Below are 17,391 nucleotides of genomic sequence, written 5' to 3'. Positions count from 1 at the left end.
AAGGGGGGCCGCAGGCTGTCGTGGGTGTTGTGTCAAAGCGTTTTGCGGTCCTATTTTTATAAAGCAAGAGTCCCGATTTTAAGTTCTTTTTCCCCTTAATTCTGCACGTTATGCATAAAAGCCGTTCTGCTTCGCGCGTTGGAGCACCAGTAGTTTTGCAATAGCTTATTAATGGTCTTCTTGCCCATTTATTATGCTAACTTGTATTTTGAGAAAATATATAGCGGTGTTACAAACCCAGCTTTAAATATTTAATGTGTGGAATTCATTTGTCTGGGAGATACTAAAACCTTTCATCAGTGATGAACTGCTTTCCCTGGCGTGTCCCAGCCGCCATAAATCAGCTCTGGCTTTGAGCCCATGATGGTGAGTTATATGTATGAACAGTCGTGGGTCTAAGCCTGCGTGCCCTGCCAAAAATAGTGTATTTGTGTCATTTTTCAATGCAAATTAGTAGTAAGTGCAAATTCACTTTATTTTGCTTCACGAATTTGACTTTAGAATAGAAAATCTTAAATAAACACAGCTTTTCCAACATCGGGATATTTATCAGAAACATGTATTCATATACTTATGTAAATAGTGCCTTTTAAGACAAGGGACTAACCATGACTATGAAGGGGTTTAGGTTTGTGTGAGTCTGACCATCCCTGTCTCTCCTGAATTTAGAACAGTGCTTAGTACTAATTAGATTAAGAAAGCATGAAGGTCTGTTTGCATTTGCTGTTCATGAAATACTCTTTTTGCTTATTACTTTCAAAGGACCAATTGTTGGAATCCTGGGGCTACATAAACACCAAATATTATTGAAAAATACATAAGAAGCTGTCATAGAACGGAGATATTTCTGCGGAGTCCTAAGTGGCTTGTGTGAATGGAAAGAATAAGGGGCACTTTGGACACTGCTACTTTATTATCAATTATAAGAAACATGGTGAAACTAATGATCAAAGTCACTGCACAAACCAAGGCATCACAAGGTAAATCCTGATAGGACTCTATTCAAAGATAAGTATCTTTAATTGTTGCTTAACTTTATAAGTTACATTCTTGATTGTTTGTCATTGACTGATACCTTAAGCCTGTATTTCCAGTTGGACTGACATACTAAAGTACATGGTTCAGGGCAATAAAAAAGTAAGTTTGATCTGTGACTGAAAAATGAGAAAGCTACTAGTTTATGGCATTCTACAAAGATGTCATAAAATTCCTATTTATTTGATAACTATGCAAAAAATTGAGGACTTGCATTTCAAATTGCTGTTGATTTTTTTAAAATAGTCCCTCTGGATTTCAAATGCTCTTGATGTTTAGAATTTCTGGAGGGACTGGGAAGGGGAAAGGTGAAAAGAGGAAAAATACTGCAACTATCAATTTTCCAGACCATTCTCTGCTTTAAGAATAGGTTACTATTATTAAAGACAATAATACTTGATGCAAAATGAAAACACTTTTTAACATTGCCTCAGTAATTACATGACAAATACATCATTCACTTAATGTTGGTAGCGGCTAAAAATCTTAATAGCAAAGGTAATTTCTAGTCTTCATTTGTAGTAATGAAATTTGATAAGTTATAATTAAGCAATATATGAGCAAAGATGTGTTGCAATGTCACTTGCAGTATTTTTCCTGCCTTTTTGAAAAACAAATTGACATTTTGCTGATTTCACAGAGGTGTTTACAATTATCAGCTTTGTAGCTGAATGACTCATCCAAACACAAATGCTTAAAAACTTTGGGTCTAGTTTACCTTCCACTGAAGTTAGGAAGACGTTATGAATTTGGTACCTACAACAGTCATCAGTTTTCTGAGTCTGCATAAAATATGTTCTGCAAATTAGCAGATAGCCTACCTTGTCAATTTGTGTATCAGTTTAAAACACAACTGCATTGATGACAAATTTTAAGCCAGAATACTGGTAGTAGTCCCTGAAAGAGATGAGTTACTTTTTTCAGTCTCAGAACTGATAACTTTTTATACAGTGACTTTTAGTTTAGAATTCCTCAGGTTTATGTAGTCCTAATATTTTTCCCTAAGATGTAATAAGGCATAACAGAACTGCAGAATATATGAGGGCTGTGCTAGGTGCATTATGCTTGGCAAATCTGAAACTGATCTTTAAAGCAAAAGTTAGTGAAAGTACTTTGACCCAAGTAGAAAGCAGTGTATTCCTCTGCATCTCCTTCACTTTAAATTAATAATAAATAAAAACTGGGTGATGGTGAAATCCTCAGTCCTAGAATGACAAGTGCCTCAGAGTGTGAGTTACAGGGAGACACTCATCGTAAATATGTCCTGCAGGAGGGCTTGGCTCCTGTCTCTTATTCCCTACTGGTCCTTCACACTTTGCTCTGGCAAAGGGAATCAAAACAGTAGGTCACTGAGATTAGTTTCATGGTGCCACTGCTTCTCACTAAGATGTGAATCATACAATTTTGAGTAGTTCTGGCTTGTTTAAAGGCTGTAGATAATAACAAAGATAGGGCTGCAGACAGAAAAGTGAACAGTGATTTCAGAAATAAGTGATCTTTATGTTAAGTGAATATTTAGAGAGAAGGAAAGTCTAATACAGTCGCTTTAGAAGTGCATTTTTTAAAATATATTTCTAAAATGTCTAGTTCATAATTAAGTCTCTCAATATAACTATTAATGTAGTAATTTAAAAAAAAAAAAATTAAGCCACCAAGTGGAAAATTTGTATAGAAAATGGTCTAAAACATGGAAACTGGTGTTTTAGAAGTGCAGTGACAATATTAGTTAAATTTGATCAAAATACTAATTACAAGTTTTGATAGGCCTGTTATAAATGCTGTGGTTTATAATTTCATTTTCCTTATAATAAAAAGTAAAAATTAACTACTATTTCTGGCAGCATCATGGGATAAGTTTATAATATCTGATTGTTTTTCCATTTTTATTTTATTTACAGACAACTTTAAGATTCAATTATTGCTGATTAAAATAATTGTGAATAAATATCAATAGATTTCATCACATTTTCATGAATGAGTGATTTACTTCTTGAAATAGAATGCTGCTCTAGTCCTTTAAATGGATTCATTCTTCATGAACTCATGCATATTGTCACTGAATTTCTAGTACATTTGTAGTCATATTCATATTTCATAATTTTTTTAAGCTTTGTTACTTTTTGGTTGTGAGACTTGAGCTGTTCATTGTGAGAAGCTGTATTTATAATCACCTGGTCAGCATATTGTTACTCTTTGTTAAGAAACTGGTTGCAGTCTGAAAAAATATCCAGTAATTAAAAATAAATTAATTCTTAAGTTGTTTGTACCCAAACTGAACAGGAACAGAATAAAGTATTTCAAATAAAAGTGAGGCAGAGTCTTGTGAAAGGATTTTTCTGTGAGTTGAGAAGCACTTTCAGTTCTCAGTGAAGGTGCTTGTTGTCTCTTGTGGCTGATTCACCCTGTCTGTGGAGAGTGACAACTTCCTTTGTGTTCAGGGTCTCTTCACTTTCTGTTGATGCCAGGTGAGCCCAGACACTCAGCGTGATCAAAGAGGAACGTGGGAGGCTTCCAGTATCAGTCCCTTCCCTTCCCACTGTTCTGATTCTATAACTGCAAGCATGTCTTAATTCACAGTGACTTGAGCAGCCCTCAAATAACTGAAGTGCTTGGTTTGAGTCATACAGTAATCATCCTCAAAGAAGAGTGCTGAATGTGAAAGAAGATAACTTGTCTCAGGAGTCTCTGCCAAATACCTCTAGATGAAGAGATTTCTCCTGCAGCTGCTCTATGTTTCTGCTTTTCTATATTGAATGTTAAGCTCCTCTTCAATGGATTCTGATGTTTTCCAGTGGGCACTTGATAACAAAGAACAATAAAAGATATATATCAAAGATGATTTCTAAGCATTTTTAAAGAATGAGGAAGTCTTCATTGATTAAAAATAGGGACTGACGTAAATGTACTAGTTTTACTTGGAATATAAGAGAAGGCGGCCCTGAGTACTTGATGCACAAAGAGAATATTTTCCAAGACACCGTCAATATTAATATTATTTTGGTGTTAATTCTTTTGCAGTAGCACTCTGAGGCAGTTGATATACATTTCTACTCTGAAAAATACTTTATAATAGTATTCACATATTTTAAAATATGGCTGGAGTGTCATTATAGGATTTTTTTCCTGTCAAATCCTAAATAAAGTTGTTTGTTTGTTTTTCAGCATAGCTTGCAAGTGTCTTTACTATATGAGAAGCTAAAATTATTTTCTGCTTATGAAAGCTGGAAAAATGTTCAAAAACCACTATCAGGTAAAACATAAATAATTTTATTTTTTATCCATTTTCATTTCATCTCTGAGAGAGCTCAATTAAAATAGCTTATCTTGAGAGGCAAAAAGTCCAGCTACAGGAGTATTTTGGAGTGTTTCATTATTCAGTATTTTTATAGAAGTGTTACGAAGTAGTGGGTAGCTGCTGATGCTGTCAGGTCTAGAATGGGCACCAACATGGGTTTGCCAGTGGCTTTTGTTCTTTACCCTTGTGGGCCAGGGAAGGCACATCTGCTTCCATGCCGTCATGGAAGGAGTCCCAGCTCCTAAGGTGTAGTCAGAAAAGGGGGTTGGTTTATTCTCTTGGTCCAGCACAAGCTTGTGACAACAGCAGTCACGTCATTTGGAACTTCATTATCACTTTTACTCTTTTCTGGCCTCTCTTTCCACCACACTTCGCCTCCCTTTCTCTGCACTAGTCCCATCCCAAGAGAACAACCCACCCCAACTACATTTTCCCCGCTGGTCCCAGATGTGCTACTTCTGTACCCAAAATTGGTATTTCTGATGCTGTTCCCTAGGCTGTGTCAGCTTTTCATGGAATTTCTGATGCCTAGCTGCCACTGGCTTTGCAGGATTGTGCTCCCCAAAGATGCCCCATACTCCCCTCCAGTTGATTGTGGAGTTTGGCAGTTTCTTGCCTAACTTCACTGGGGCCCCCCATGAGACCCAACCATCCTCCACAGCTCCAAGTAACTTTTGTCAGCTTCTTGCATCAGTGTTTGTTTGATATTTTCTCATGTCATGTCTGATCCTTTTCCATGTCCTGTCCACTCAAATCAGGGCCAACTCAAGGCCTGTGCGATTAACAAAATGTATTTGTAAAGATGGAAGAAAAAGCCTCGTTTAAGATTTGCTGCAAGCAGATACAACTTGGCAGTTAAAAATCTTTTTTAACTTTTTGAGAGCTTGATCCTGTAGTCCTTAAATAAATCAGGTAACTTGGAAATTGATAATATACCATATTAAAAAATTCATCCATTATAAGTATAAAAAAGATTTTGAGTGCAGTTTATAGAATGCCATTTTGAATTTCCTTAGAACTTGCTACGTCCAGTCACTGGGATCAGCTGTGTGGCTGGAGCTGCCAGGTGCATGTGGGCAGAGAAAAATACCTAATTCATATACAGTGCAGAGTTGATGTTCTCTGAAAAACTAATCTGAGGAGCGTTTCTTTTGCTTGCCCCTCTTGCTCATTCTGACTTGCGGGCAATTGCTTGGGCAGCTGAGCATAAAGAGAATTGGGGAGTGCAGGCAGCTAGAAATGAGAAGGGAATGGCAGAGTTGTAATGATTGATTAGGTCAACCATGCTGCTGAAAAATGCTTAGCAAACTGTAGGCTGAGTGCATCAGATGTCACAAAAAATGCAACATCAAATGAGAAAAATATAGAAGCAAGTAATTCCCTAAGCAGAGGAGATAAAGCCAACCTCCCCAAGAGCCTGTGTTTAGATTCCTTGATATCTAATAGGGCACCTGCTCTGTGTCAGGAGTGTTCACCTGACAGGGACATCCATAATAATCTTTTTCCAGTAATAATTCTCTGTTGCCTCATGAAGGCTGTAGCCCTTACCTTTTCATGGTGATACTGACTGGAACAGATCTACCACCAGGCCACATAAATTGGCCAGAAAAATTAGTAAATTTTTGTTTGCTCAAATCAGGCTGGAATTTGGTAACTAGTAGAAAAGTTACTGCAAAATAGATAGGCCAAGCCATTCACATATGTAAACAAATGGTGTAAACTTCATTTCCATTGGAAATCAGACAAAACATCCAATCTGTAGCACCTTTTATTTTTCAGCAGCAGGTTTTAAAACTCATTTCATTTGGCAAATCATATAAATAAATCTTATCTAAATATAGATTAGTCATCTCCTGCATGGTTTTAGAATATTTACAATAATTTTGCTTTTAACAGAATGACAGTATAAATAAAATCATTTAAAATACTCCATAGTATTCCTTCAATTTTATCTTCTGATCCTCTAGTAAAGCCAAGTATTGACTACGTGAATTGATATATTATAGTAGTCTAGAAGCTGTTATTGATATTGTGCTGTCTGACTGATCAGTAATGCTGACTGTGGTAACAGCATGATACAGAGAGGGATTCTTAGGTTCTCATCTTGACCTGAGAGCATTTGAGCTGAGCATTTGGCTGGATGATGTATCCTTAAAACATTTTGTCATAGGGTGGGCGGTTTGTTGAAGTATTCAGTGCTCAAGGCAAGAACCCAGGAGCAAAATGGAAGATATTTGGCAACCCATCAGCTATATCAAAAGTAAGTTTTTTAAGAAATCTGTAAAACCTAGAGTATAAACCAGAAATATGTGAATGAAGCTTAAAATTAGAAGGTAATGAGGGCTTTGACCTGATAGTGGAGTTGTCACTTGCAGTTCTGTCATTATGACAGACTAAATGACTACTTAAATTAGTTCTATATGCCTGCTTGCGGACTGAGTTGGTTACAGTGTAATTTTACAGTTTAAATATCTAGACAGTAATTTTGATACTCTGGTAACCAATTAATTGAGCTTTGCACACTGAATCATGAGTCCTTTTTGTCAGCATTATTTGTTCATAAAACACACAAGTAAAAAACAGATTTATATGGATTATATTTTTGCCATCAAATTTGGATCAGTCACACTTGCAGTGCCATCTGCATTTTCTGATTTAAAAAAATAGCTTTGCATGTTAGTAGCATCGTTGGTTGTCAGGAGGAGAATTCTATCAGGATGCTTATGTTTGTTATTCCTTTTTGTAGGAATATGACAAAGAACTTAAAGGCTTTGTTTTTGTACTTGAAGGAAACAGTCTAATCAACAAAATGAAGCTACCAAAGGAAACTAGACAAACCTGTGAGTATCAAAGAATTAAATGTCTGTGATGTTGTTCTGATTATTACATCAGTCTTACACTGGAATGTAAACTTACATTATTCTCCCTTAGTTCAGGCATAATTCAGCATAGGAAAAGTGGTTTTTTTCATTTCAATTTTTAATTTTTTTTCATTTTTTTCATTTTCATTTTTTAGCAGGTCAGTCACAAACAAGTAAAAATTACAGAAATGCCATATTAGAGTAAGTGCTGTAGGGAAGATCTTACATGTCCTGGTGCTGCCAAGTTCAATTCTGTACCTGATTCTGCTGCAGACCACTGTCTGATAAATAACTTCTGACTCCATTCAGCACTTACTAAAGTCATTAATTCAACTGGCATTGATGAATGTGAAATAGGTTCCTGTCCCCTTTCTCATTTTACTTTTTAGAGAATTTTTACTTTTGTATCAAATAAGCACTAGCGGTACAAGAAAATTACAGCCAAATTTCCACTGTGTTTGTGTAAGGAGTGTTTAAGGGTAGTGTGGAGTGTTTTCCCAGGATGTCTGTTGCACTACAATAAACCAGTCTGCAATACAGCAATCACCATATGCCTTAAACTCCATGACAGGGTGTTGTACCTTATAAGGCTTGTAGGAGTGAATTGAGCTGGTTTAGAATTAACTAAATCAACTGGTTTTGAAAAAAAATTGAGATGGTGATTTTAAACAAATGGAATGGGAATCTTCTAGTATACTTCTAATGCAGGGTGTACAGTAAGACATAAGTTTTTTCCAATAAACACAAAAAAAAGGAATAAATTTTTCAGTCTGGTCATGCAGTAAGGCCTTGAAGTCTAGTCTGATTTTCATAAAAGAAATTGGCTATTATCTTCATTAAAATAAATATTAATGCAATGTATATTTTTGAGAAATTTCATTCATTTTCAATCATACAATGAACTAGTATAGCAAATACTAGTAAACAATTGAAAGAAAAAAATTCCTAGCTGTTGCTAAACATTAAAATGAGGATTAAGAATTAATTTTGTGGGTAATCACTGCTAAAAATAGTTTGGTTTTAAATTTACTTTAGCTGCTGCTGCAATAATGCAGTCAGGTTTCCATCTGTTACCATTCTGTTCCCTTCTGTCTTGGTCTCTTCCTCTCTTGAGGTGTATGTACCTCAAGTATTTAATTTATCAAGTATATGCTCTCCCAGTTGCACTGTAACTTTGTATACTCTTCCAAAATAAAAGGTACCATATATGCAAATCTAATTTGAAGTTTTAAGGTGTCATTTGGCCCTCAAAAGAAGAAAGTTCTGATCTGTAATTTTCAAAAGAGGAGCCAATTTTCTGTTCAGTCTTGTGAAGTCAGTGAAAAGCAGCCTGTATCCTCCCTGATGGAATACCTAAGAAAACAACATATGGTTCAGTTCAGGCAGCTTTGTACTGTTTTCCCTTGATAGGGAGCTACCTGAATTTTTTTTTGCTCCCTCAGTCAAGCTCCTTTGCTATTGTTCTAAAAATCAGAAGTCTCCACTGAGCAGTGTTGTCATGATCTGAATTGCATTCTTACCCAAGAGCTTTTTCAAGTTGTTTAACAAGGTGTACATTGTCACCAACATGAGTGCAAGTTTAACATGACTATAAGATAATCTTGATAGGAAAGTATTACTTCATTTTATAATTCTTACGGGATATTTATTGTCTTCATGCTCTTGGAAACAAAAATTGTAAGCTAAAAGAAGGTTCCTTTTGCTTTCATGAGAATTCCACCAAAGCCACAGGTGGGACTTTTAAAACAATACTTTTATTGCAGTTTGAATTGGATTTCTTCAGGTTTTTCTTGTGTTCATATGTTGTGTGAACCTTGGGAAATAGGGTTGCAGGAGCATAGCTTATGGTACAAAATTGAAATGCTGGATACTGAAATGTGCATCTCCATGCACACAGCACTTTTTTTTTTTTCCTGTTTCTAGTGGGACTGATGCAGCAATTTCTGACACTTCAGATTTTTGTGCCATTGGGAAAAGACTTCTCCACTGAGTTACTGTAAGATGCATAAAATTTCCTTCAATACTTAAAGTGAATTCTTGATTGCAGTCATTAATTGTGGTGGCATATTTTGCATTAAAGCACGGTGACTTGTCAAGTCAATAAAAAGTAATTAAGCTAATGAGATCATTATTTCTTAGATGTTTTAAATAGTGACATTCCTTTGAAGACAGAACAAACTATAAAAAATCCTGAATTAAGGTGAAAAATCTGAAGAAATGGGACGCAAGTTTATCAAACCTAAGAAAACACCGGTGCATGAGGACTGCCTGAAAATTCCTAAGAGACTTATGAAAAAGCCATAAGAGGGGGCCCTTTGGTCCAGGGCAGAAAGAAATACATATTCTAATAACTGGGGGAGAAAAACACAACCAAACAAATGCTAAAAAGCTAGTACAACAAATGGAGTGCTCAACTGGTATAATTATTTTCACACTGTGAAGAAGGAGAGATACAGCAGAAACAGACTTTTTTATTAGTTCGGTGTGAAATTATTTGACAGAGTTTTAAACTTGGGCAGTTGTCAGGCTTTGGACAACATTTCTCCCCTAGTGACACCATCTGTTTATATATAAACAGCACAACTCACTCAGCTTTGTAGCCTGTAGAATATCTGAGACTTGGATTAACAAAAGAAATATTAGGCTGTTAGAAGCCCTGCAAGAAAAAATGGGTTGAATGATATGCAATTAAATTGTGTAAAGTGAAAGAAGGATTTTATTTTTGTTTGACTTTCTGTAAGTTTGCATTTAAAGGGACGAAGAGACAAAACAGGATATGTAATGCAGCAAACAGAGACCAAATACCAAGTACTAAACTAAAACCAAGATTTGCTTCTCATGGGCATCCTGTAGGCAGGGGCAGAGACTTAATGACAGGTGCAGGAGTTCAGATTTTTCTATAGTGTCATATTGAGTTTGATTGTTTTGGGTGTTTGCCACCTTCTTAACAAGAACCTCTTTTCCACTTCTACTAATTTTATTTTTCTCACAGCTTGCTTTTTTTTGATAAAAACATTTTCTATCACCTCTCCCACCCTTATTTGTCTTTTCTCTTTCCAGTTTATATTTAGACTTTACATTTTCTTCATCTTTTCTCTCTACTTCCTGTTCCTACCTTCACTATGTCCCTCTTATAAAAGCAAATATATGTTCTTATAATATTCTTAGGAACTTGTGTACATTTAAATACATGTATTTTGTATTTGCTATATATATATTTTATGTAATATATACTATATTATTAAAATGCCCTAGGGTATATTACCATGTCCCACAGCCATAGGGAGGAGGAGAGAAGATCCAGCAGGCAGGAATTGTGCAGGAAGATTGATTTATTTAATTATTTTACAAACTCTTTTATAGACTTTTTTCTTCATAGTCTAATTGGACAAAGGATCAACCACCCCTTGGGGTGATTGGCTAAAATCCTAAAACATCCATTGTCAAAATATTTTTCTACTGTACCATAAACAAGACTTTTCAAGGTTGCAGGTGTTTCATTGTTTATAGAACTCTGCTACTATCTTCTGTGAGAGAGAAAAGTCTCTCACAGACTTAGAAAATAGCAAGAAAATCCTTGCTAGCAGCATTTTTATATCCACACTATATTGCTATATACTGTATATAATATAAACTGTATTAACTATATATTCTCTCTGTAGCTCCAGTGACGTTGAATGAAGGTGTTTATATCTTAAAAGTACAATACTAGTTGTACCCCACTTAGTGCAACTATAGAAAAAGTTAATAAAACTTCTTTAAAAATAGTTTTAATAGTAAGTTTTGTATTTGTAATCAGCTATAACTTACTTGTACCCATAAAGTCCTGCAAGACTTGCAGAATAGACAATGCATAATTTTATCCTAGCAGACTGAAGATAATCCAGTAAATATCAAAGTCCTTCTTGCTTCATGTGACTGCCATTCATTTCCCTTCATTTCAGATGTTTCAAAAGAAATCTCTTGCTTGTGTGCAGACAGAATATTGTATTGTTGCTTCCTGAAGTTTAGTGTTCAAAGATGGTTTCTTACACAACCTGAATATTTAGTGCTGAATCTTTGAGCAGCTTCAAGTGAAAATTGATAGCATACCAAGCTATGAAATTTACTTTATGTGAAAAACACTGACAAGTTTTGTAATAGCTGGGCATGAAGCTTTGTGTTACATTTCTTGCTCTCCCATTCTGAGAGATGGAAATAGAAATTTAGTTTGAGCCTCATCCTCTTTTGCATTCTGTTCAGTGACTGATCTGGTCAGCAAACAAGAATTTCTTCAAGGCCATCCATCACTGCTGGCACCAGCTGAGCTAAACTTTCTAACTTGCTGCTGCCAACCAGTCATGCAAGATTCCTGTCATAAATACTGAAATGTGCAAACTACTGTCTGTATTAGCTGGTTTATCTTTCTTTGGAGGAAATTTAAGTAGAATTTTAGATACTTTTTTACATGGCATGATTAGATGAATACCACCACATTAACAATCAATGTATTGATCTGCATAAAAATGTGTAAAATAGATTGTGGATGAAAAATTTGATGAAGCATAATAAAATCACAACTAAGGTAGAGAGCATGTAATTTATGCAGCTTCTTTGGAGCAAATAATAGCAAAGCTATTAGTAATGCTGAATATAGCTGTCTGCTGCAAATGCAGTAGCCAGTTGTTAAATCTTCAGTGTTATGGATTTTGCTACTTTTCTAAAAAGCAAAGGTAATTCAATGTTTGAAGAAATATTTGCATGTAAAAGAAAACAGCATCTGGCTTGTGTTGTCTTTTTTGCTTTAATTCCCAAATATGGACATGTGGGTGTTAGTACTTCTGCTTGGCATTTTGACAAGCACTCAAACATTTATTCCTAAAGAACTGTAATGCCAGTCATGGTCATGCTTTGTTTCTGATAGGGTTTTTCTCAGTGTTGGGTGTCACATGAAATTAGCACATTTTGTAATGGAAAGTTTTACAGCAAATGAGTAGAGCTGTTGATGTGAAGAAACAGACCTTGCAATTGTACCACAGCATCAAAAAAAAAAAAAAAAAAAAAAAAGTCAACTGATCTGGTGTAAGAACAAACAAGGATGAGATGCTCAATTCCTGGTTGTGTACTGAAATATTTTGTGGTCTTGTATGAATCCCTGTGGATTGCTCAGCCTTTTTTTTTTCCCAGTTCAGGTGTGGTACTTAGTCATCCATTGCTGCAGCTCTGAAGTCATGCTGCCTCTCTCAGTGATGGCCAATTCATGGTGCTTCAAACTTGTTTAAATCTTCGCATGGTAAACAGCTGTAAATCACATGTGGCATAGTTTGTAGCTGGGGAGGTCTGAGTTCTCTTATGAGAACCCCTCACCTCTGACATGACAACCTGCAGAGCAAACATGCCCACTGTCAGTGAAAACTGCTGCTCAGCCAAGTCCTGCCCCAAAGCCCAGACTTGGTGCTCGGTATTAACGTGCCATGGGGTTCTGCTGTGTTGCCACTTCATAGAATCACGCAGTACCTTATGGACCATCTTTCCAGCCAGAATGTGCTTAGCGTCACATGATGGCTCATTCACTCTAACAATACTTGTCTCTTAATTTCTTAATTCTTCCTGATGTTTCAACCTCAAACCTTTCAACCTTTGCTCAGCTGGTAAAGCGCATATCAACAGGGTTGCTCAATTACTATCCCACTGTTCATAATCAAATTAGCTTTGCTTGCCACTAGCCTTTGCCAGCTCCAGAAGGCATCAGCTCTTGTTATATTCTGAATTAATGCAAGCTCTGTGAGAGTTTCAAACTCTAGAACATGCCTGATAAGTTTTCTGTTGAAGCTAGTTATGTATGGAGGAATCTGTTTTGAAAAGGGATTAAAATCTCTTTTTTCCTGAAGTAGTTGTGCTTGCTGATAAGAAATCTTATTACAAGGCCTGTGAACAGTACAGTAGAACATATATTTTGGTACCATATTTCCTGTTTTCAAACAGTTGGTACTATACATATAAGTTTATTACTTTGAGATTTTTAATAACCACAACATAGTAGGTTTTACAGGCATAGCTAATTTATTCATAGATACCGTAACCGTTTGAATTTATGTGAGTTAGGTGCTATCATAATCAGTCATCATTTTAGCTTTGCTGACAGAGATAATCATAAATTATTCCTGCTAACCTAAACACCCATCATGTTTTCAGATGCAGAACAATATGAATCTAGGTTAGTCTTGCAAAACTTAGACCAACCTCTTAAAATTCAAAGCAGGACATAGTTGCTAATTCTATCATGTACATCTGAAATTATTGGAAGATTTTAGATGGAGACTGGAGGTAAACTTTATTGAATAGACTTAGCTGAAAAATTTTTTGAAATTCTGGTATTTAATAGCATGAGACATGTTCCTTGATTTTTTTGTGAAGCAGGAGTGAAATACAGAAACATTCTTAAAAGTATTTGGTTTGTTAAATTTCATAATTTACAAAGCAGATTTTAACTCATATATTTGTGTCTTGGGGTGACCTTATGATGTGTATCCCATATCGCTGCCCTATGCCCAGAAATTAATTTTTGTGCCTTTCTATGCCTTTAAACTGAGCCTGAGAGAGGGGAGGAAAAACTGAGCAAAACTTTTTCAAAGCAGTTTGCAGCTTGTTCAAGGTCACGCAGAGATAGAGACTTTTTTTCAGCTGCTGCAGGGGAGCGAGAGGGAAGGGAAGCACCCGGCTTGCTTTCCTTCCAGTCAGCTTTCAGCAGTTTTTTTTCCCCAGCTCCTTTTCTTCCAGAGAGTTGAACTTTTGTTTTCCTGGGACTTTGTTTTTTTCCTTTTCTCTCTGCTGGACAGTTTCAACATCCGAATACATTGGGAGGACTTTCCACCGAGGCCTTGGCCCTGGAGGTGGGCCCACCACCCTTTCCCAGCTCCAAGGAGGGGGAGAGAGATCTACGGAAGGACTCTGAATTTTCCCCCAGGTTTCTCTCAGCAGGGCGAGGGATTTTATTATTTAGCATTATTATCCTTTTCATTTGTGTTTGTTAAATAAATGGTTTTTATCTCTTTCACCTTACTTGGAGGAAAATTTATTTTTTCCCAAACCTGGTGGGGGAGGGGTGGTTGTAGCCTGCCTTCTCTCAGAGGATGTATTTCTAAATTTGGCCAAACCGGAACTATTTGAAAGTAAAAATTTTTTAATAACTCTCCCAGTCATCACATCTCCTAGAACATTAGATGAAAGCAAAGTACTAATTATTTATATTTTGGTTGGTGGATCAATGTAAGTAACATGAAGTAACTAAATCCTGTTTATATTTGGTTGGTAAGGTTTGTTAGTCAGGATTTTCATATGCCAAATAAAGTAAATTCTGTTAGCAAGAAAGTTAATCTTGTCTTTTTAAAGGGAAGACTTCATAGTAATTCATAATAATTAGAATAAATGGTTTAAATATGAGAAATAACAGCTGTACTTAAGAGAACTGTTACATTAGCAGGTGCAAACATATCCTTTCCTTTGTCTGAAAAGGATGGATGAAAGGATGGATTGTCACCTTAGAACAGAAAATTCATGGAAAGAATAACAAAGTGGAAAAAATAACAGCCAATAAACTTAAAACAAAAAGCCAACAGAACTTGCTGCAGGCATAAATAACTGCATTATAGAGGTAATTTGTTTAGATTCTGGAAAAGAATTCAGCACTAAACTTTCTACGTATTAATACTCATTAGAATACTTTGTTCTGAAAAATTAAAAACTATTTGGTAGAATTACAGTTTTCTAAATGATTTGGCAAAGTTAGCCATGCTTCAGAGGAACATAGCATTATGCTGTAAAATGGAATTTACTAAAGACTTGAAAATAAGAGAAAGATGAGAGTAGTTCAAAACCAAGCATATTAAAATACTGATAGAAGTTTCTAGAATATATGTTATGAATATTAGTGAGCACTTCCAGAACAATTTTTGAAACATGCGGAGTTGTAAGAGTAATTAAATTTTCACACTAAGTTATTCTTGGTCAGCAAAAATACCAGGTCATTTTTTTATTTGGTGAATTGATTGCAAATAAGTCAGTATCTTGTAGGGAGAGGTCAGGATTCACCATTTCTTCATAACTGCTCATATTTTGAAAGATTTCTATTCTAACAACCAGATTTGATGATTCTTGTTTTGTGCCTGCCACTTGTGTTACTCCCTCTTTATGGATACTGGTTAAGGGCACTTTGTGGGGTTTTTTTTCTTAATGCTCTCCAGAAAAAACACTATCAACAGGAAATTCAGTACACAACACAACTTGTTCTCTAGGTCTGGGTGACATATCAGTCTTCCAGATCTCTTGTTTTGTAGAGATTTGATTGATTTTCAAGGTAACTACATCTGTTTTTATGAGGGTTGGATACAGTGCTGTGGATTTCAGATCATCAGGCAGCCACTTCAGTAACATAGTATCTCCTACAAGACCAATTTACAAGTAGCACATAAAAGAAAATGTATGTGAAGTACTGGGTGCTCCTGAATAAGGAAACTTGAGAATTTGAAAGCATGGCAAATCAGCTGCCAATTGCTATTCCCTTGTTTTTCTGTCTTTAAAATTGAGATGATGATGTTACTATCTAATCTTTGGGAAGCACATGCCTTTTATGGAGAAAATGGCACTACGATTGTTAAGTACTAATATACTAATGTACTAATAGTGAACCATTAGCAGAGAATTCTCTCTGAATTTTGACCAGGATACAAAGAGATTTCTGTTAGTATTAAATTGCATGGGAGTTGCTCTTAGCTTAGCAACATCGATGAAATACCTGCTTTCGTGTTTGGTAAACTTCCAGGTTACGTCATTTATAAAGAGAAAAACACTTTCATTTGAAGACCAAGTGATCCTGACAAATGAAGCACCCTTCCAACAGTTTAGTGTTGTTTTTTTCTGAGTTCATTTTTAGCCTTGAATTGAACATTAACAAATGGTTATAAATTATTATCCGTACAGAAGCAAAGTGAATACGGTAATCTGAGCAGATGAGTCTCTCTGTGCTCTTGGGTAGTTGCTACCATTTGCTTGCAATCTCACTATAGTTACCATTGTGAGGAAAACAGTCAATCAAATTTGAAGATGTAAAATAAAATTGAAAATTGAATTGGAAGGTAATTTTACTTTCAAATGGTTTGCAAATGTAGATGTTAAGTGTGAAATGAATGCAGTTAATGACCATAGCTGGAAGAGTTATGCACCTGCTGATCACAGGAATATTATTATAAATGAGGTTGATTTTCTTGTTGACTACCTCATTTTTCTCAACATGGTCTCATTACTTTTCTATCACATGTCTGACCCTTAGATATAAATACTCAAGCACAGACATAATAAAAATACATTAACTCCCATATAGATTTTTTTAAATTCGTCTTTGAAAACCAAGATGTGTGCTGCAGATGTTTCTTGTCATTGTAGGTTCTGCTTTTTGATAGCATGAAAAAAAAAAGCTGAGTTTCACCAGAAGTACTCTGGAATCATTTTGCAACTGAGAGATCTGATGTTTTAGCTCCCATTGTCTGAATTATTTCAGAAAAGAGTTTCTCCAGACCCTTCCTGTATTTTTATTGTCCAATAAGCAGTGTAATTGAAAAGTCTGAAAGTTACACTAGCTCTTAAGTAATTATCTTCCTTCTCCTGGGAAATAAATTATTTTACATTATTTTAAGGCCATCTTCTTTTTCTTAATTTGTCTGTTTGAATGTTTCACCTACTTTTGCCAGTGGAATATAAATATTTTTATTGTTTTAAATGTATTTACAGAAATAAATTACACTACTTTAGAAGTGATTATATCTATGTATCTAAGGTTTCCCCCTTCCTTTTGGCACATCTATCATCATAAAAACAGTCTTATTTTAGACTTATATGACAGAGTCTGATATAAATGTATGTCTTTTGATCTAAACAAATATGTTCAGTGTTACATTTTGGAATGTAACCAAGCTGTACATTTACCAATGGCCTTTCTATAACTAAGGTACTTTTTTTTTTTCATGAGGTAGAGAGATAAACCTATTCATATAAGACATAAATAATAAAATTTAAACATATTGAGCTGATATTATAAAGTGAACTTTGGCTTTTATTGCCAGATGTTTGGAGATATGCATGACTTAATTCTAGGCTCCTACTGCTCTGTTATAGCCTCTTTAAAGCAACATTCTCTGTTGAGAATTAGCAGTTTGAGGTTCAGCA

At 35.4% G+C, this 17,391-nt stretch overlaps 1 protein-coding gene across 1 annotated transcript in view; it reads left to right on the top strand.

Moving 5' to 3' along the window:
• The first annotated feature begins 23 nt into the window (after nt 1-23).
• CUNH3orf67 (chromosome unknown C3orf67 homolog) overlaps nt 24-17,391 on the top strand; it is a 72,281-nt gene continuing 54,913 nt past the window's right edge. The window contains 5 exon segments of the mRNA XM_017732590.1: nt 24-980; nt 4,198-4,285; nt 6,501-6,590; nt 7,077-7,170; nt 9,115-9,187. Coding sequence (XP_017588079.1) covers nt 4,250-4,285; nt 6,501-6,590; nt 7,077-7,170; nt 9,115-9,187 — 293 coding nt within the window. The 5' untranslated portion in view covers nt 24-980; nt 4,198-4,249.

This window comes from Corvus brachyrhynchos, unplaced genomic scaffold (genome assembly GCF_000691975.1).
Source record: "Corvus brachyrhynchos isolate BGI_N302 unplaced genomic scaffold, ASM69197v1 scaffold4, whole genome shotgun sequence".
Classification (NCBI taxonomy): domain Eukaryota; kingdom Metazoa; phylum Chordata; class Aves; order Passeriformes; family Corvidae; genus Corvus; species Corvus brachyrhynchos.
Note: the sequence above shows the minus strand (reverse complement) of the source record. Positions and strands in the feature narration are given on the sequence as shown.